Source organism: Drosophila melanogaster, chromosome 2R, assembly GCF_000001215.4.
Source record: "Drosophila melanogaster chromosome 2R".
Taxonomy (NCBI): Eukaryota; Metazoa; Arthropoda; class Insecta; order Diptera; family Drosophilidae; genus Drosophila; species Drosophila melanogaster.
In genome coordinates, this window is record NT_033778.4 from 13,805,637 (window position 1) to 13,825,860 (window position 20,224).

Here is a 20,224-nt window from a genome sequence, read left to right on the forward strand (position 1 = left end):
AAAAAGAATTAATCTCAACTTTTATTTCTTATCTTGAAATGTAAGCATATGCCGAAGTCGTACAATACATATGTACATTCAGCAGTAATTCATATTATATTGTATATTAGTATAAATCTGAATATTCTTTAAACGCCACCTGGCGGTTACTTTGGCAAGTGAGTTTGAATCCAACTTTTGGGCAAAGTAGCCCGGGTTCCTAGTGTGCTATGTCCTCCCAGCTGGAAAGCTTCACCTGCGGCCAACTGTCACCATTCGCCAGCTGGTGCAACAGATGCTCGGCCAGCTGGAAGGACACGCACGTCAATCTGGTGGAGGCGCAGGCGCGTTGGCAGGTAAACAAACACCTGTAGCACTCGCGGCGAGGTAAACAAGTGCAGGGCGCAGATGCGCCAAATGTCAGGGCAAGCGCACTGGGTGGAAAGAAGAGTGCGGCAAATGGCCAAAAGCGAGAGACAAGGGTTGTCCCTTTTCGGCTAAGGTATGTTGGGCAAAAGAGCTTTAAGCTGGCCCAGAAACGTTAAAAGAAACGTCAAAACGGCCACGACAGTGTAGAGAGAAAAGTTTTCGCTGGCCAACAACACACACACACGGAAAAGTGCTAGGTCGCGCGATAAAACTGTGGAAAATTAATTTAGAAAATTGGAAAAACTTAGCAAAATACAATGTACAGTGCTTGAGTGACGGCGAGTATTGAGTAGCAACTGAAGGTATCCCCAGTGAAGACGCGGGTGGTATGCTACCGGATGGCCAGGGCAGGTGGCCAAAACCGAGCTAACGGGATATGTGGTGCAAACGTGGTGCGTGCGTGTTGCCTGTGAGTGTGTGAATGTGTGTGTGTGCAGGTACAAAGTAGGCTAAGAAAATCGCAGAGCCTGGTATTTATGTCGCGCTCCCGCTGGATCGACCACCATCATCAGCAGTTACTAGATCATTGGACACCGAGGATAGCGCTGCTCAATCATCATGGCCTGGTCCCGTCTCCTGGCCTGGTGGCGCCTCTGCTTGGGCCTGCTCTCCGTTCTGGTCTGTTTGGCACCGTGCGTCAATCTGCAGCCAGCCGAGAACATCAACTACAATCTGTGAGTTTTTCCGGACATTGGTCATTTTCCCTGAATATTCCGACTATCGAGACTAACGCCACCATTTTCCACATCCAGCGTTCATTCGTGGGCCGACAAATTGGGCATGGAGCTGTTTCATCTGGGCGATTTCATCACCAGGCGCAAGGAGGTGCAAGAGGTGAGCTACCGAGAGCATATTATTGATTTTTCCGCCGCTCCGTTTTCCTCCGTTTTCCCCACTCCCCCGAAATTTTCCATGCGCCCCCCGCTATTTATGTGCGCGTGTGTGTGTTTGTTTTCGGTTCTGTTTTTGTGCGCTCCTTGTTGACGTCTCTCTGAGGCTGAGACTTCGGCTCCGAATTTGGGTTAAAGGCCGCCCGAGCGGCAATTATAAAAATTGTAAAGCACCAGCCAGATGGGAAACTGTGCGGCAGTGGGTCGAAGAGCCAATGCTCTCGAAAAATCTATTTAGTTAGCTATTAATTATCCACTTGATTTCTAAATATAAACAATGGTGTTCATTAAAGCAGGGAAGTTTTAATGGGGTTAGTAGGTCAGTCAAGTATTTATTATTTAGTTTTGTTTTTTATTAACTAGCTATGCCTTCATAAATAAACCAATTGCAATAGTTTAGTTATTATATAGATTTTTTGATATTTAATAGATGTTTCTGAGGTAGGGTATCCAAACGACTATGCTTAGCCATCTGCAAATCCCCTTCACCCCATATGAGGTCAGTTTGCTGTCCGGCACAGCTGGTTATTTATTTTTAGGCATCGCAATTGGATTTACAAATTAAATGTTTCTGCCCCACGATTTGTAGCCGCACTTGTGCCAACTGCCTATAGTATTCCATATGCATGTGAATGGGTTTGTCTATAGGCCCTCGGGGGCCTCTAAGCTTGCTTAGCGGGGTGGTTCCGCCTATAATTTCTGGCCACGTACTTATGACATGGCAATGGGTTGGTGAAATAGAACCATTTTTCATTTAACATTCGGTTAATTCATATATGTACTTGGTTTTCCAACAGAGTTTCAAGGATGCAAAGGTCGTTTCGCGCAACGGCGCTTCTATTGTCGATTCGATGGCCAAGGAAATCGAAATGATGATGGACCTAAAAGTCAGTGCAGTGAGGGTAAGTAAATCCACGCACTAATAGACAAGGAAATCCTCTTAAAAAACCGATATCATCCCTAGCGAATCATGGACACGGCTGAGAACACGGCGTTGTCGCATCAGAACGACATGGCGGACAAGATGTTCTCCTATTATAGTGCCAAGGAGATGCTGGAGCCCGGCGATCCAGTCCCGCCCATTCCCACACCGGCTCCCGACATGGACAAGGATATAGGCGAGCCGCTGATCTACGTCCAGCCGAAGGTGGTGGTGTTGGAACCGCGTCCGGAATTCCACAATACTCCGGTCAACTTTAGCGTCAGTTCGGTCCACGTGCCAGTCAATGTGTTCGATCGAGGTTTGGAATGATTATCATCGTTGTAATCCGTATATCTCTTTTCTCCGCTCTACACCTATCTCTCTCTCTCTCTGTATTTCTATCTCTCTTTTGCTCTGTGTAATTGTAACTGAAATTGCCGCCTGTCTGTGTTGTTCCTATTCAACGACCCTGTTTTTAAATGCTATGCGATCGAGTTTGGGGATATTGAATTGCGTTCATATTTGAAATCGCGAATAAGATAAAAATTTGAGATTTTTCTGAAATAATCTTGAAAACTATTGTGTTGATCATCACCAGATCATAAAAACTTATTGTATTATTATTATTTTTATTATTTTGTATCCTTACGATAAAAGATCCTTGGATTATACGAAAGCTCCAGACTCGATCATCAGGGTTGCATTCAATGCTTTCAAATCAAACACAAGCTTAAAAACGAAACACTCTTTGTCTCTGTCTAGCTGCCAAAAAAGTAGAGCCTTGAAACCGCCTCTAGCTAGCTAGCTCGCTCTCTATCTATCTCGCTCCTTAGCTTTCTGCTAGATCGCTTGACCCTAAAATTTGTATTTTTTTTGTGTATGCCATATAAGCCTTATATTGTAATGTGAAAATTATGATATGAAGCCGTAAGCTGCGCCTCCCTAATCATTTTTTTCCGATTTCCAAACTGCTTGCGTCAATGCGTGCGAGGAACGCGTGCACGCGTCAAGCAGCGCATTGCGCCGCCCGGCCCACCCACCGTACCTAATGGTCCGCCGAACTTGACCTTGGCGATCCTCCCCGGCCGATGGCGGTGCAATGCGAACGTTGACGACGCGCTCGCGTTTTACGCCAGGGAATGCTCAAAATATGCTATACAAAAATATTTTAAAGCGAATGCTCCGACACACGCGGAATGCTTGCCAAAGACCGTATAACACCCAACTTGTGCCACCAGAACACAAACCTAAATACAAAAGAAAAAAAATAGAGCCCGTAAAACTAAAGCTAGGATTAAGTGCTCGTCAGCAGACGAGAAGAACTAATCGTGTTTCTTGCAAAATTCTTTCCGTTTCTTTCGACACAACCAAAAACACAAAATCCATAACACAACTAACACTCGATTACATTGACACAGCACCGGATGTGATAAAAGCAATTCAGTGGTCGGAGAATTTGGATCAGATATTCCGTGACAATTACAAAAACGATCCGACATTGTCGTGGCAATTCTTTGGCAGTTCGACTGGCTTTATGCGTCAATTCCCTGCATCGAAGTGGCGAAAGGACGTACCGGTCGATCTATACGATTGCCGACTACGCTCCTGGTACATGGAGGCGGCGACGAGTCCGAAGGATATTGTTATCCTGATGGATGGATCCGGTTCAATGTTGGGACAGAGGCTAGATATCGCAAAGCATGTTGTCAATACGATACTCGATACATTAGGTACAAATGACTTTGTGAACATCTTCACCTTTGATAAGGAAGTGAGCCCAGTCGTCCCATGTTTCGAAGACACACTGATTCAAGTATATATCGATTCTGTTTATGTTTATCAAATTTCTCTTCATTTAACGCATATTTGATTTCTTCTATCCCCAAAAAACAAAAATTAATAACGAACATCACCACCAAATCCGAAATCTCAAAACAACAACAACACACTCAATTGATGCCACCGAATACGAATACAAAACACCAATCAACCAATCAATCGAAATCCCAAAAAAAAAAAAACAAAAAAACAACACACCCGATACTCACCATATCCAGGCCAATCTGGGCAACATACGCGAACTGAAAGAAGGGATTGAACTGTTTAGACCCAAATCGATCGCCAATTATACCGCTGCATTGACAAAGGCATTCGAGCTATTGGAAGAGACCAAGTTGAGTTCGCGCGGGGCGCAGTGCAATCAGGCGATCATGATCATTGGCGACGGGGCGCCGGAGAACAATCGCGAGGTCTTCGAGTTGCACAATTGGCGGGACCCGCCGTACAAGCCGGTCCGTGTGTTCACCTACCTGATTGGCAAGGAGGTGGCCAATTGGGATGATATACGGTGGATGGCGTGCGAGAATCAGGGCTACTACGTCCACCTCAGCGACACCGCCGAGGTGCGCGAGATGGTCTTGAATTACATACCGGTTATGGCCAGGCCGCTCGTCCTGGGCAGGCACGATCATCCGGTGATTTGGTCGCAGGTCTATGCGGACATCGAGGTGGGTAGTGCTCCCAAAAACAAAGGGATGCCAATCTTTACTGCCATCCCCCCTCTTCCCTCATATTCGGTTAGCAATGTTTTTTTCCCCAAAACTATCAATCTTATGTGCGTAGGACACGAAGCTATCCGACTATCTGTGGGACATTAATCAGTGCGAGTACCAGAAGGCCGATGTCCTCGAGTATTGGCAGGTGCACGATCGGATGCTGGAGCCCAGCGAAATGCACCGCCGGAAGTACAGAAGGATGAAGGAGGTAAGCTCCGATCTTCATTATGAGTTCAAAGGCATTTAAGAACATTAAGAAGTCCTTCAACTGTTTGAAACAATGTATATCCATTCAAGTACATATATATTTAACTAATAGATATTGTTTTTTTCATTAATAGACCTGGAACCAGCCGGTGGACTCGAATGTGTACCAATTTATGACCACCGTATCGATGCCCATCTACGATCGTCGCGAGAACGCGGTAAGTGAAACTGACCACAAATCGATCGAATCCCCTGGCGCGGGGGAGGCCTATCGAATCGAACTCAATCAAGCGAGTTAGCACTGCCAAATTCTTAGCGGAAATAAAAGAAATAACACTGAAATCGAAATCAGAATCAGCAGCCGCCGAAGCAGCGACGAATTCATTTTGCCCCCAAAACTCATTACGATCGAAGCAAGAAATCGAAATACAGCAAATCCAATCTGAACCCATCTATGTAACAACTCACTTTATACTACTACTACTACTACTACTACTACTGTATTAATAATTTATGCGTTATATATATAAAACACTACTACCTACTACTACTACCAAACTATACACAACTATACCACAGAATATCACCGAAGAAGTTTTAATAAATGAAGCACTCTGGGAATTGCAAACACGTGAGGTACAAACTATAATGCCAAATTCTAACAAATAACAATCAAAACCAAACTTAATAAATTTCGAACGAAATTTTTGCGTATAACGTATTTACTGCTCTTGATAAAAGTTTTATATACGCCAATTAATTGCATTTCGTATTGAGCTCTACCTATATACTCGTATATACATTATCCGTATATATATCTATATATATATATATCAAATAAAGTAAACGATTTGTTATACTTTGCGCTACATACATGCATACCTAATCCATATTTAACCGATATATACTATAACTAACTATACTATGTATAACTCGTATATAAATCTAGCTAATATGGTCTAGGACCATGGCATTCTTTAGCAACCTTTTGACATTATAGTTGACCACGTACTGGGTTCAACCCCGCTAAAATCGAAACCAAATCCAAAAGTATTCTCATGTAATAACGAAATCAATTCGAATTGGACCAGTAATTATCGATATATAGATATTGATTTTCTTTATATAACCGTACTCGTAATATTATGATACTTATTATAAACAATTATCGAATTATAGCTATGCCTAGTTGATTACCTAACGTATAAATAGAATATTTTATCTAGCATTTTGAGTAGTAGAATTTTCCATTTGTTGTTTTAACCAAGAAAGATTGGGTTGAGCCGCGATTGTCTAGACTCTGTATTAATACATATATAGTGCTAATTGGTAGTCCCGCCCCCTCCAAAAATAATAATAAAAAAAAGAAACCCCACCCGCTCCCAAATAACAAATAAATGTTAGAATCCATTGATGTTTAGTAAGTACAATCATTGATAAAGCAAAAAGCAACCAAAATCGGAGAAATCCTAGGCTATTGCTGAGGACCTATAGAGCACACAAGAACAACCACAACAGATCAATTTATAAATATAAATATAAACACATAAATATAGACACATCTTCAGAGCCTCCCAAGCGAGAGGACCCCATTCCGCTGGAGTTTTTATACCCTTCTGCTGGACAGGATATGAATACGTATGTAGATGGTAGGGCCCAGATCAGATAGGATGGCAGGATCCTTAAGAGCACCCCGCCGCGCTTCCCGCCCACCGACACCGCCACGCCTCCAAGTCCACCCGCCCCTAGAATAACCCTACTTAAGTTGCTTTCGTTACTAGAAATTGATTTATTAAATACTACAAATACGAATTCACAGCTCATTAATCTAACGACCGATATAAATCCGGCTGCGAAAATAAACCTTCAAGTTGTGAGTAAATTGTATTCTAAATCAAAAATCAAAACCAAAACCAAAAAAAAAAACCAACAGCAAAATTTAATAAAATGCAAAAAAGCTCATCCTAAATTTTCCACTTTCGTTTGTCTAAGCCGCATGCGTGACTTGATCGAAATTGTTTGTTGCCTTTTGATTTCCACCTGATTTCATTGAGCACTGAGAAAATTTATGTATTTCTTAATTTCTCTACGTTTTATGTATTGCCTACTATCCATGCCACCAAAACTCCGCCCTCAGCCACGATGCAATAAGTTATGATTTAATTAGCCAGTCCGATCAAGTGCTTGATACTAACCCGAATGATTTATTTCTGCAATCCTAGACTAAGAACTCTCCGGCACTTTCTCTCTCTCTCTCTCTCTGTAACTGTGTGTGTAAAGCTTCGCTGAACGGACACTTCAAAACTGAACGATCAATGATCGAGCTCCTTGTATGTCCTTACCTCTGTAGCTCTTTAACTCTTCGGCATTTGGTATCTTGTAGATTTCCTGCCACCCACCACCACCCAAAATGATATTGTGAAGGGTATAAAAACTGTGAAAATGTACACACTGCCGAACACCGAAACACCAACAACGCAAACAAACAAACAAGCACAACTGTACTTCTTTGCAAAGAAGGCCCCTCCACACGTGTAAACAGCTTCTTTCACACATTTTCAGTTCACAAACTGCCAAAAACCCAAATTTTTTAACAAGAATATTGTAAATTACACTCTCTGTCTATATTGTTTTATGGTTCTGCAAACCTTCTTTTGATCTTAACCAAGTTTTTTAGTTCGACATTTTGTTTTACACTGCCTACCAATACTCAACGCTCTCATACGCTCTTAGTACTACTCTGCTAGCCATGTAATTAGCCGCTAAAAAACAGAAAAACGCTTAACTAAATTCTTTGTAAACATCAATACAAGAAAACAAAAAGCAAAAAAGAAAAAATTAATAATATACAAATCTTTGAAATCGACTTTCTTGACTGTACTCGTAAGTTCTTGCGTAGTAACGATGCTTCTCATATTTGCATTCGACATTGTTTCCGTTTTTGTTTTACATCTTTGTATTTTACTTTGAGATGCCCTAAGGCGTTTTGTACTAGCAATGCCATTTATCGAATTCAAATTTCAAATTCATTTTCCAGTATTTGATTAACATGCAATACCAAAAATTAACTACCATTCTCTGTACTTGTAAAATTTAAAGTCCAACTTGTGTATATGTTTCGTTTTCACTCACTTGACCCAACACTTCTCTAAATATATATCTCAAAACTTCTCACGCACAGACTAGGATTGCGAATATATTGGGCGTGGCCGGCACGGATGTGCCCATCAATGAAATCAAAAAGCTGCTGTCGCCGTTCACGGTAAGTTGGAATCACTAGAATCCTGGTTATAAACCCTAAAGAATCCATATCTATCCTTAGCTCGGCGTGAATGGCTATGCGTTTATAGTAACCAACAATGGTTATGTACTATTCCATCCAGACTTTCGTCCAATTGTAAGTTAAATGCCTTCAAAATCTGTGGATCTTTTGTGTCATACATGGCTTTAAATTCCAGTTCCAAGGCTACATATTAAAGCCAGCATACAATAGCGTTGACATGATTGAAGTCGAGCTATTGGATGACGATCGACCCGCCAGAGACTTTAATCCAGTGCTGATGACGGTAAACCTTTCTTAAAGTCGTCCTCGATGATTTCAATAACAAATTCTCCGTTCAACAGATAAGAGATTCTATAATCAATCAATCGACAGGCAGCAAATGGATGTTAGTCAAAAATCATTTCGATGAAATGGTAAGTTCTAAGTGCATATTAGTTCATAGTTATATTCCTAAATTCGTTCTTAATTAACCTACAGAAACGGGTGGCACGCGTAAAGCGACAATACTACTGGACGGCCATCAAGAAGACGCCCTTTACTCTGGTCATTTCCTATCCGGAGCAATACGGCGTGAGTCACATGGACATCCGAGCTGACCAGGAGATCCATCGCATAAGCATAAAGGGCACAAACTTGCGCAGCGTTTTCAGCGGCAAGCGGTGGAAAATTCATCCCGACTGGTGAGCTGATAGCTAAACAATAAAGATGCGTTCAAACTAATTGGGTTATACGATATTTTCAGGCTATTTTGTAAGCACAGCAACAGGACATTCAAAACGCCAGAGATCGAACTGCTGTACTTTCTCGAGCGTATGTCTGAGCCTGGCTGGCGATGGCCGGGTAGTCGGAGTGCTATGCCCCCGGAGCACGCGGCCGCCATGTTTTGTAAGTATAGTATAGAACCTCCCCCCCCCCCCACACACCCACTTCCGGTTACATCCATTTCCGATACTCGAATCGATCGCTTCGATAAGCCGCCGCTTTCCCAGACTCTGTTATGCGTTTTTGTGTTTCGTTGATGTGCGAAAATTACGATTGCGATTTCAATGTTCATGCAAATTCACAGCTAACAACTCATCAACCGGCCGTTATCCATCAATCAATGAAAAAGAAAGCTACTATTGTGAGTAACGAATATCAAAAGTCATCTTAGTCACAGTTGTGCACCCACAAAAATTAATCACAATCAATCGCACTCAGTAGCACCGTTCTCATTTCCGACCTACGCACCTGCACATCCGGCGGAAATGCCCGTTGAATTCTGATCCCAGCTCATCTTCAAAACTTTAGACCAAAAATGAAAGACCCAGTGAATTCTTTAGAATTTCTTTTAAAATTAAAAATCGATCGAAGTTATGGATCAAAATGGAGGCTTGCAAACACCAAATTGATTGGACCACTGAAAACCTCCTTTACTTCTATAAGCTATCATTTCAATTAGCAAGTAGTTTCTGTAGTTAGCTGCGGAATTTGCACTCAAATCGTTGCATGTCACCGAGGACTTACTCATTGTTTATGTATCATCTGAAAAGTATGCTCACATTAAGCCAAACATTTTGGAGTAATGGAGCCAGTAATGCCACTGCAACCATTATTATAACCATGCTGACCACTCATTTTGGATTCTTTTGACGCTGGAAATTTGATTTTCAGGCGATCGGCAGCTAATGCAGGCTCTGGTCTTCGATGCCCGAGTCACCGGGTGGTTCTCCAACAATACCAGCTTTAACTCCAAGGACGACAAAGGGTAAGTGGCGAGGATCGAGAATGGCTTGGGTATTGATTTTAAAGCAATGCTAGGCTTGACTCGTCAGACACCTTCAGTACAGTCAACGCCATGCACTCGCTCGTTAACGCACCGGAAATGCAGCACATATTAACCGTTTTTCATTTCTATGTACGTCCTTCTTTTCTCACTTTTATTTGCATTTTATACCGATTCTTTGTGTCGTCCTTGTCGCTGTCGTTGAATGTCTTTCTCATATTGAATTTTTGCACCCACCACTTTAATACAATTCTACTATATATTAAATATGTCTATGAACTCTTGAATATCTCCTCAACGTCCTCAACGATACCACAAAACATAATGCCTCTCCATTATGAAATACCAAAACCATTCAAACAAATCTAGCACAAGCGCATCAAGCCCAATAGCTGTTCTAATGGGTTTGCTGCCAAGGTAAACCACAATCAATTTACTACGATACTCACTCCTGTTAACTAGTTTAAGTCTAAATCATTGTTATTTGCCATATTAAGTTGTCTGGCTTTTCTAACTCAATGCATCTATTTGCACAGAAACGAATTCAAGCAGCGTTTTGGCGTCACCGTCGCCTTTTTGGCCACCCACAGTGGTCTCACCCGCTGGCATGAGTTCCACTCGAATGCTGCCGAGGAATCCGGAGTCGGGTAAGTCAGAAGGGGGGATATCCCCTGCACTTATGACGGGAATTCAAGCTATAATGGGAGTTCCACATGCAGCGAGACTTTTAGCCAAAATAACACGCGGGCCATCGATGAGATTTGGTACAAACGCGCCGTGGACCAACATTTTGTGCGGGAGGAGAGCTTCGTTTACTCCGTGCCCTTCGATGCGGGTGGTAAGTTGGGAGGTACCTCATCGTACATCATAATCTTAATGGAATTCCCAACTGCAGAAAGCAACTCAGAGATCCTGGTGACCGCCAGTCATGCCGTTTTCCACAATGAGGGCGGCAAGACTGCACCGGCGGCTGTTGTGGGCTTCCAGTTTCAGCATTCGGCGCTCTACAAGCTCTTCCACAACATCACCGGCAATGTGGGTTAGACTATCCTATTTGAAGGAACTTACTTATAATTGGTATATAATAGGCCTGTGCCGTGGATGACAAAGACTGCTATATACTGGACAACAATGGCTATGTGATCATTTCGACGAGGGTCCACGAGACGGGTCGATTCTTTGGCGAGGTGAACGGAGCGATCATGAAGCGACTACTGGAGGAGAATGTCTACAGGCAGGTCACTGTCTACGATTACCAGGCGGTGTGCTTCGAGTCCAAGAACGATAACAACGCCTCCAGCATGCTGCTTTCGGTAGGAATGGTTTGGCGGTTTACATAGATCATCTCTCTAGTTTATATGCAAAATGAATATCTCAATCTAATAAACCACTTTTTGTAGCCCCTGTTCCATCTGCTGCGCGTGGGCAAATGGCTGCTGCATACGGCGCTGTGGTATATTGTACAACTGTTGCAGTGGGCGCCCGGTGTGTCCAGCCACTATGCGGATATGTATGGTGACTCCAACGACACGGAGCCACCGCCGCCGGAGCCGCATCCGGATCACCATGCTCGCAACGGCAATGGGCATGGGAAGAAGGACGATGACCACTGGCTGCGCTACTTGACACTCCATCGCACCCGGCTCAAGCCGTGCGACATGAAGCGCGATCTGTACACGCTGTTCAATGAAAAGGACAACGTTGTCTACAATATGACAGCCCATGCATGTGAGCGGCCATTTGTCGTCCTGCCCATCCCGTTCAGCAACCTCATCCTGCTGGTCATCGACCAGCTGTGTCCCAGGGACGGCTCAGTCGTCCTCACGGTGAATCCGCAGCCGATCGACTATCATCTGTCGGTCAACGATTCGTTGGCATGCTACAAGCAGGCTCGCGAGTTCAACCGCATGCGACCACACAGCTGCATCAGTCGGCACGCGAACGTAAGTCCTTCGGGGTCCTTGGGGCTCTTGGTGTTCAGGGTAGTCCTTGGTAGGACTTGGGCAATCAAAGTTTGTGGCAGGAGAAGGTACTATATAATTAGCTGTAACCTTTAACCCGGACAACCAACTATGTTAGCTCATTAACTATGTTCATATAAATTAAAAAAAAAAAACCTCTGAAAGCAACTGTAAAGTACCTTCCCCTTTGCCCACCGACTTGTTTGGGAACCCATCCCTCTAACCGCCTGACTTAATTCACTTTTGGTTTTCCATTCCAGGAGAGCGGCATTAAGCTGTGCGGAAAGGCCTGCTCCGTGTACGCCAACCTGGGGCTGCTGCTCCTCTGTCACATACTGAGTCGTTGGCTGTAACGGCGGAAGATGGATTTAGCTTAGATCTAGGCAATATGTTTTTGTATTATATACGAAGGGCAATCGAGGAGGTGGGAAAATTTTTTACTCTAACGCTTGAGCGCAGTTCAATATTTTTGGTCACCTAGAGAAACTTTTCCAAATTAGTTCTTAAGTAGCTAAATACGAGTATCCGTATCCGCGACCGAATCCGGAAGCGGATCCGCATCAGAGAACGCGGACAGTGTGTGCCGCCTATGACGGACTGGGCGCAGGGCTTATTGTAGACCTTCCAATAGACAGGACAAAAACATATATTTACTGCATTAACATATGAATATAAATATTATATATTGTATAACTGAAAATTCCAACAACGGCCTTAAACGACTTGCAACCTTCAAGTAAGCTGAATGCAAAGCGCTGTCATCCAGGCGACAAAACTCATGGCACACACTGTACCCAATGCCGACTACTGCCCATGGTTATGCGTGTGTGTTTGTGTGTGTGTGTGTGTGTGTGTGTGTGTGAGTGAGTGAGTGTGTGCGTGGTGTGTGTGTGCATGTGTGAGAGTTAGTCCTAATCTAAGAAGGCCACATTTGTAAGTAACACCTAGCTACGAGTTTATGTTTAAAGAACGGATCAAGAAACCTATCGGTAAAGGCGAATAATGGAACCATTTAATTATATATACACACACTCATACGATAATACGATATATACCTACGAGTACGCCCGGTACTGTACATGCTAACTAATTTAAGTAGCTTTTGTATATTTGCTTAGCCTAGCCCAGAGAAAAACTAACCGAAAGTTCAGCCTCGGAGCCTTGGAAAACTACATACTTTTATAGACATTCGTTAAAAAGGACATTGTAGGCCACTCAAGAACAAGCAAAACCAAAAAGAGATCCGATTTAAAGGCATTGTTTTTATATACACTGATGATGACGATACCTAGCATTACCCACAAGTACCTACATACATATATGAGAAATACTTTTTATTACTAACTACTTGATACGAGCCACAGAACTGAGACGATTGAGTAAACGCAGCAGCATCTAGCGACTAAATTATTAATAATACTACACTTAAACCATTGACTAGTTGAAATTTACCATAACAAACTATCGTACATCTAGACAAACAAACTCTCAGCCGAAAGGATATCTCCTCCGATCGGAACAGAACTCGCTAAGCTTTAGACACCCCACATTTCCCCATGGTAGTGTAATCAACTTGTGCCATTCGAACTGCCTAGTATTTGTTATTAACTATTTAATATGGAATCGGAAGTACGTTTAACCCCCTTGCAGGTTGTCTCACCACATCCCTACTCATTTTGTACATTTCGATTGAAAGTAGGGTAAAGCAAATATCAAACTATGCCAAGCTTGCAGGCCTCTTTACCAGAACATTTTAGCCCGATCTCAAGTTTAAACTCTTCTCACAGACACAAACGAAACAAAGGATACAAACACACTCGCTGGCAGCCACAATTGTACTACATACATAAACATATTTCGAATTCAATCAAATACAAGTAAAACCATTTGTCTAATGTGCTAAAAGAAGAAACTGATAATAAACACAAGATAATTTCGAAAATCAAAACGATTGTTTTGCTGGGCGGCAATTGAAATTAAAGGACACTGGTTTTTTGAAATATTTGTTATGCTTAACAATTTATTTTAACACAAGTTTATATTATTTTACACAACTTTCATAGTATTACAAAAATGCCTTAAGTTGATAATTAAAACCTAATTTTGCTAAATGACAAGTTTTGTTTTGACCAAGCTTTCTTTTCAGCTTTTCAGTAGATGCCGTGGTTAAAAAACATAAATAGTGTATCAGTTTTTAGCATTATCATTTAGCTCGATCGTATTATTGTAAATATATGTGCTGAAGTTTTACACTGTTCTACATAATGCATTTCGTATGTAAAGCAGTGACTTCTAAATAATTTGCGAATTATGTATGTCTACGCCGCATGCAAACGAAATAATAAACGTATTTTACAAGACAATGTGTAAAAAAAATTAAAGAATCTAAAAGATAGGTTAGAAATATAAAATGAAGTCTCTCTCTGTTTTGAAATCTCAATTCACAAAAGTAAACGTCAGGAATTAACGATCAATTTGACGAACTCATATGGAGTGCACCCTTTTTTGGAAAAAGGTTCGCCAGCGCTTAGGTGGAGTAGTCGACTGCTCCGCTGCCGTTCTGCTGCATGCGGACGGACCGACGACGGGTCAGGATGCGGCCCGGTGCCGCCGGAGCACCTGGATCGCCGCCCTCAACTGGGACACCCACTTGCACTCCCGTTTCCGGGATTATTCCCGTATTGCTGTTATTAACAGCCGCAGCGGCGGCAGCAGCCTCTTCGCTCGCCATTCCGGCCACAGCGTTGTCCACGATCATGGGGACGGCCACTGGTGTTGTCACTGGCTGATGATCCTCCTCCAGCTGGGAGTTGCGACGCGTGGTAATGCCTCGCAGCTTGGACTTTTTGGGCGGCAGAGTACGTGGGGCGGTAACTTCCCTGATGGGCGGCGCTTCCTGGACGTTATTTCCTACTGGGGTGGGAGTCGGCACCACCACTACCGTTGGAAGGGCTTCCTCCTCTTGGTAGTTTCGTTTGCGGGCTAATCGCGCTGCATTTCCGTTCATATTGCTGCCATCATCCGACAGTGGTATCTGTGGCACGGCCGCGATCTGTTCGTTGTTGGTATTCCCATTGTAACAATCCGGATTCGTTGGGTTATTCGCCATGCAAGCGTCCTCGTGAATGGTCTCTAGCTTATTTATCGTCGTGTTGGTGCCACCGTTGGTGGCAGCCGCTGGAGCCACAACCTCATCCTTGATGGCCTGTTTCAACTGGGCGTTCTCCTTCTCAAGCGTTTGTATGCGATCGCGTGTGGTCTTTAGTTCTTGCTGCAAAAACAGAATGGTGCTCTGCATGCCCTCCACATCCTCGTCCAGCTCCTGCAGGAAGTCGTCCAACTCTAAATGGTAAAGGAGTTTACATATCTATAAGTTTCGATCCCAATCCTAGTTCAGATTTAACCTACCCGACTGCGATTTCTTGACCTCTTCGCTGAAGCTCTTCTGCATGGCCAGTTCGGTCTCCAGCTTGGCCAGTCTGCCGTTGGAGGTCATCTTGCCCAGCTCCTCGTTCTCCTGATAGAGCAGTCGGCACTTGGCCATTAGGCGTTTGCCGGTATTAGAGTCCGGCGTGAACTTCCATGCGGACAGCTCGTTCTGGGTCTCCTCCAGCTTGGCCTTGGTGGCCTTAAGTTCCTTCTTGAGCCGCTCGAACAGGAGATTGACCGCAGGATCGAGCAGAGCAGTGCGCAATGCGAGGGCAGTTGGCGCCTGTTGGGCCTTGTACTCGGCAATTTGGCTCTAATGGGGATTACGGGTGCATTAGTATTTGAGAAATTTGTGTATATTAAGGCGAGTACCCACCACATAGTCCTGGAATTCTTGCTCCTTGTTGGCCAGCCGTCGCATGAGGATCTTCTCGCGTCGCTGGGCGTCCGCGCATTGCTGAGCCATGCGGACCTGTTCCAGCTTGAGATTCTCGATCTCATCTGCGAATCGAAGGATAAGGATTAGCTAATAATGGGGTCTAGATAACGGGCGTTCCAAGCTGAGAGAGCCACTGTCTTTTTTTTTTTTTTTTGGTTCGCACACGAGATATAACAATATCGTACTATATATACATAGATATTTTACAAGTTCTTAATGGGCAAGGCAAAGTGTTTGTTTTTTTAGGTGGAACTTAATACGAAATCATACCAATGCGTTGCAATCATTCGTGTAAGTTCGTGACATGGTCGGTGGAAAAGGCCGCATCCCGTCGTCAATCTCTGGCTGATAATGATATTGATTTAGATTTTGATTCGATGCGAGTGTCACAACTTGAACCACTTGAACTTGGACAACACGATATCGATTTCGGTATCGAATTCGCTTGCGGTTTGGATTTCGATTTCGATTGCTTCGTTATCTCTGGCATTATCATTGGCACTTGAATAACTTGAACACCTGCCATTATTTGCATTTTGATTTCTTGCTTTTGCTTATGCATTTGCATTTGCATCGAACTTGATTGGCGATTGAATTTGAATCTTCGCGGCATTTTCGAACTTGCATACACTGTGGAAAACAACGATGACTGATTGGTATACATATTTTTTGTGGCAAAACTGAAAATATTTTTGAAAAACACTTGCAAAAAACTCGACGCACACACAATGGGCTTTCGGAAGCTTTTTCGTATGCCTATGCATGGATGTATGTATGCATGGATTTCAAAAGCTTTTCCCCTTCTCTTTTTTGCGGCATTTTCGAACACTCTTTTGTCATACAAAAAGTTTATTGACTTTGCATTTTTTGTTGGATTTGTTGTGCAAACACGTACATATATAACTTCGCTTTTGTATTTACTTAGCCAAGCAATTATTTTATATTTATATATACTATTTGATCGGGGCAAACAAATGTGTGCATGTGCGTGTGTCCCACATTGCATGTTAATTGATTGATTGGCGGCCAATTAAGCGTTTAAAAATCAATTAAGTAAGCTTAACAATTGTGAATATACACACTCACACACAAACGCACACATGTTCGCCGTATTTTGGCGCCATTTATTTAAACATTTGTATTTGTTTGAACACACGAGGCAATGTTTTTTTCATTTGACGTTCACTTCTTTAACACAATTTCAACAGAAAAAGAATTTCAACTTTATTTTCTCTTTGGTTATGCACTGTCACATTTTCAATTGATTATTTAATATTATTATTTATATTTAGGCGCGACGAAAAGAGCGTGAGGGGCGCGAAGAGAGAGAATAAGATGGGTCCAGGGGGTGGGGCAGGGGACGCAGACACGTTGGCTCTCTTCTTCTCCTCTCCACTTCTCTGCTGCTGTGCTTCTTCTTCTTCTTCAACGGGCACGTAGGCAAACGAAAAGTGGTCGCAAAACGAAAACTGTACACCGCAAAAACGACGGAAAACGAGGAAAATCTCCGATTAGGATTCTCTACTATTATTACTTGATATGCTCTATTCATTTGATGTTATTATCAGCCCGGTTTTCTCATTAAGATTATATAAAATCTTAAACTTTACTTCGTTAACCTTATCTTCTTATGATTCATTTTATAATTTTTTATTTTAAGTACGATTGCTTTCAATATTAAAGCTTAGCTCAGCTTACTGGTTATAATTGGTTACGATTCTCATATATTATTTATGATTATTTAACTCATATTTTATATTTTAGATAGTTCTGTTGCACAACACTTTGTAATCACTTGATAACTTTAGGCGTCAGTTGCCTTTTAACTTAGTTCATATTTAGGTATTATAGATTATTATATGCATGGTCCTTTTTGAAAGCACTTTCACTACATTCGACGGTTTGCTCGAGGTGGTGTTGAAAAAAATAAATAAATAAAGTTAACCAAAACGCCGCTGAAAGAATGTTCGTTGCAAAGAGTGTTCGCTTCGATTCGATTCACATAATATATACGTTGAGTTCTTTACCGAGTGTTTTTCATAAACAAATTCAAATGACACAAGAAACCCAAGTGGAGTGGGGGCAGAAATAAACTAAAAGACTACGTTTACTTGTTGTTTATATATTGCATTATTTATACAATTTACACAGAGTCAACACTTTGGATCGTGGTTTTTTCCTTTTCTTTTTTTTTTTGTCGGTATTCGAAACGAGTATGTATGTAGTATATAGGGGGTATTATATAGATCAGATAGATCTCTGATCATATAGCAGTGTACCAAAATGTGCAAAATACCTTCGAGCAAGCGCTGTCGCTGTTCGGCGGCTGCAACAGCCTCTGCAACAGCTGCTGCATGTTGCTGCTGCTGCTGTTGTTGCTGCTGCTGCAAGTGTTGCTGTTGCTGCTGCTGCTGCTGCTGCTCCTGATGGTGATGATGGTGCGGATGCGGATGGTGATGATGATGGTGGTCCTCCAAGCCGGAGGGCGTTGGGGAGGCGGGGCCGCCAGTGGCCCCACTGTTTTGGCTGCTGTTTAGGATATTTAGGTTTTGCTCGTATTTGGTCGGGGGCATTTTGTCGTAACTGTTCATACAGGGTCTTTGATCGTCCATAGTCATTGCAGCGACACTCATTATTTGGATATTAAAACGCTGTGCTTGTTACTCTTGCTGTTGTTGTTGTTGTTGTTGCGGGTCCTTTGCTGGCGTTGTTGCTGTTGCTTTTCATAGGGGCCGCTCGCTCGCTCTCACACACGCACGCAAACACACACACACACAGGCGCTCTCACCTCCTCCAATACCACACGCACACACAGGCAAGCTATCGCTCACACCAATGGCGACGCGTATGGCGAACGTTTTGCAAAACGTTGATTTCGCGTACTTTTCGCGCTTGCTCAAAGCTTAATTAATGATTTATATCTTTATTGTCCTTTAATTCACACTTTTCATATGTTTTGGGTCGGTTGGGCTCACTTTTACGGCGATATTTTTTAATTTTTCTGCGCTGCGAGCTGATTTCTCGTTTGCTGCTGTTAACTGTTGTTCGCAATCCAACATGGCGTCGCTGAAAAATACCAGATTTGCCATCGACACAAATGCAGACCTGGGGTGCGTGGCTCGGATATGGGGTAGCGGAGACTCAACCCAGTTCCGTTCACACTGCCACAAATTTTGCCAAATAATTATTAGATAACAAATTTATTTAACTTCTAAATTGCACTGATAATTCCTTCCTTACGTCTACCGCCATAGCTTTGCATCCAATACTAACGATATTTACATAGTTAGAAATAATTAGGAACAATCAAATACAAGTGAGAAAGTTGTATCTTACGTTACTGTTTATTTTTTTGTAAGATTTATTTAGGGGTCACACTGGTGGACTGTTTTGGATATTGTTTTTATATTCAAAACGCAAAAACATGGCAGAAACCACTGGTGTGCAAATAAAACTGGAACAGCAAAACATCAAGGAGCGCCTGAATCTGCACGTCAAGCGGCGCCTGCAGCAGGATGCGGATAATCCCGCCGAGAGTCCCGAATTGCTGCCCACCGATGCGAATGCCAAGCGCAGCAAGACGAAAGATGTCTCAAAACCAAGAAAACCCTACCAAAAACGGACAGAAAAACCGAAAACAGAGGCGACCAAGTGCAAGAAAGGTATTTAAGTTGATTAAGCAATAGATTCCCCCAAATACATTGTTATTTTGCAGTTGGACAATTGGGCAGTCCGGCGGGTGAAGTGGATCCAATGGATGACCAGGAGACGGAAGGCTTTTCCCCGGAGGCGCCGGATGGCAAATCCGCCAGACGGGATTGCTGCAAAAATGCCGACATCCTCAACATAGTTTTGAACGCTAAGAAACGTAGTTTAATGCAGGATCCTGAAGTTCAGGCCTTCTGGACCGAAATAACCAATTGCATAAAGGGCTGAAAGCTTAACTGATCATAAGGGTCATTAGATCATAAGGAAATATTGTTGATGTTCGGGATATTTGTTATATGAACAACATTAAATATCTAATATTAGGGCTGTTGTACAAATATGTAAATAAAATAAAATAAGTGTTAATCCAAAAATTGTTCTATTATTCTAAATAGTTTCTAAATTTGTTTAAGAACTGGAAAAAAGCTACAAAACAAGTGCATACATTTGATCTATATAATGTGAAGAAGTAGTTAACATTATATAATATTTCAGTACAGATTTATAGCAGAGCAAAGCCGGCAGTTTTTCGGATTGATATCTTCAGTTCCAACCCTATTAACATAATGACATGAACCGACATTGCAAAAAAAATATATTTGTTTTAGCTATAAACAATCTGATAACAATATTGAAAGCAATAATACTCATTTGAAA

The 20,224-nt window shown here is 42.5% G+C and overlaps 3 protein-coding genes across 8 annotated transcripts; 2 read left to right on the forward strand and 1 right to left on the reverse strand.

Moving 5' to 3' along the window:
* Positions 1–157: 157 nt before the first annotated feature.
* stj (straightjacket) lies at positions 158–13,935 on the forward strand. Of its 3 annotated transcripts, NM_001259374.2 has the most exons (24): positions 549–1,082; positions 1,161–1,242; positions 2,096–2,200; positions 2,263–2,539; positions 3,639–4,033; positions 4,278–4,727; positions 4,843–4,983; positions 5,117–5,200; positions 6,802–6,855; positions 8,164–8,244; positions 8,305–8,379; positions 8,441–8,548; positions 8,607–8,678; positions 8,743–8,945; positions 9,008–9,150; positions 9,332–9,388; positions 9,919–10,012; positions 10,400–10,447; positions 10,567–10,677; positions 10,750–10,868; positions 10,926–11,065; positions 11,119–11,343; positions 11,431–11,973; positions 12,252–13,935. In NM_001259374.2, exons 1-24 carry the CDS (start codon positions 967–969, stop codon positions 12,342–12,344), a joined length of 3,816 nt encoding a protein of 1,271 aa, NP_001246303.1. In that variant the 5' UTR covers positions 549–966; the 3' UTR covers positions 12,345–13,935. The 3 variants fall into 3 exon arrangements, with proteins under 3 accessions (NP_001246304.1, NP_610902.1, NP_001246303.1); NM_001259375.2 differs by lacking the exons at positions 6,802–6,855; positions 9,332–9,388; positions 10,400–10,447 and adding an exon at positions 5,562–5,618 and having other exon boundaries at positions 158–1,082; positions 12,252–12,687; NM_137058.4 differs by lacking the exons at positions 6,802–6,855; positions 9,332–9,388; positions 10,400–10,447 and having other exon boundaries at positions 158–1,082.
* Positions 13,936–13,987: 52 nt separating this feature from the next.
* On the reverse strand, positions 13,988–18,917 carry fl(2)d (female lethal d). 4 transcript variants are annotated; one of them, NM_166010.3, is made up of 5 exons: positions 18,835–18,917; positions 16,130–16,489; positions 15,797–15,921; positions 15,400–15,733; positions 13,988–15,333 (listed from the first exon to the last, which is right to left on the reverse strand). In NM_166010.3, exons 3-5 carry the CDS (start codon positions 15,884–15,886, stop codon positions 14,519–14,521), a joined length of 1,239 nt encoding a protein of 412 aa, NP_725327.1. In that variant the 5' UTR covers positions 15,887–15,921; positions 16,130–16,489; positions 18,835–18,917; the 3' UTR covers positions 13,988–14,518. The 4 variants fall into 4 exon arrangements, with proteins under 4 accessions (NP_725327.1, NP_001246305.1, NP_001246306.1 ...); NM_001259376.2 differs by having other exon boundaries at positions 18,648–18,917; NM_001259377.2 differs by having other exon boundaries at positions 16,130–16,539; positions 18,648–18,917.
* A 304-nt stretch (positions 18,918–19,221) lies between these two features.
* Positions 19,222–19,936, forward strand: CG13339 (uncharacterized protein). The gene is made up of 2 exons (NM_137059.3): positions 19,222–19,521; positions 19,575–19,936. Exons 1-2 carry the CDS (start codon positions 19,284–19,286, stop codon positions 19,793–19,795), a joined length of 459 nt encoding a protein of 152 aa, NP_610903.2. The 5' UTR covers positions 19,222–19,283; the 3' UTR covers positions 19,796–19,936.
* The last annotated feature ends 288 nt before the right edge of the window (positions 19,937–20,224 follow it).

Excerpts from the sequence above, each read along its gene's own strand:
- stj (NM_001259374.2), top strand. The coding sequence starts at position 967 with ATGGCCTGGTCCCGTCTCCTGGCCTGGTGGCGCCTCTGCTTGGGCCTG. Across the intron at positions 2,540-3,638 it reads AGTCAATGTGTTCGATCGAG|CACCGGATGTGATAAAAGCA; the intron begins GTTTGGAATGAT and ends ACATTGACACAG. Across the intron at positions 10,869-10,925 it reads CGTGCCCTTCGATGCGGGTG|AAAGCAACTCAGAGATCCTG; the intron begins GTAAGTTGGGAG and ends TCCCAACTGCAG.
- CG13339 (NM_137059.3), top strand. The coding sequence starts at position 19,284 with ATGGCAGAAACCACTGGTGTGCAAATAAAACTGGAACAGCAAAACATC. Across the intron at positions 19,522-19,574 it reads GGCGACCAAGTGCAAGAAAG|TTGGACAATTGGGCAGTCCG; the intron begins GTATTTAAGTTG and ends GTTATTTTGCAG.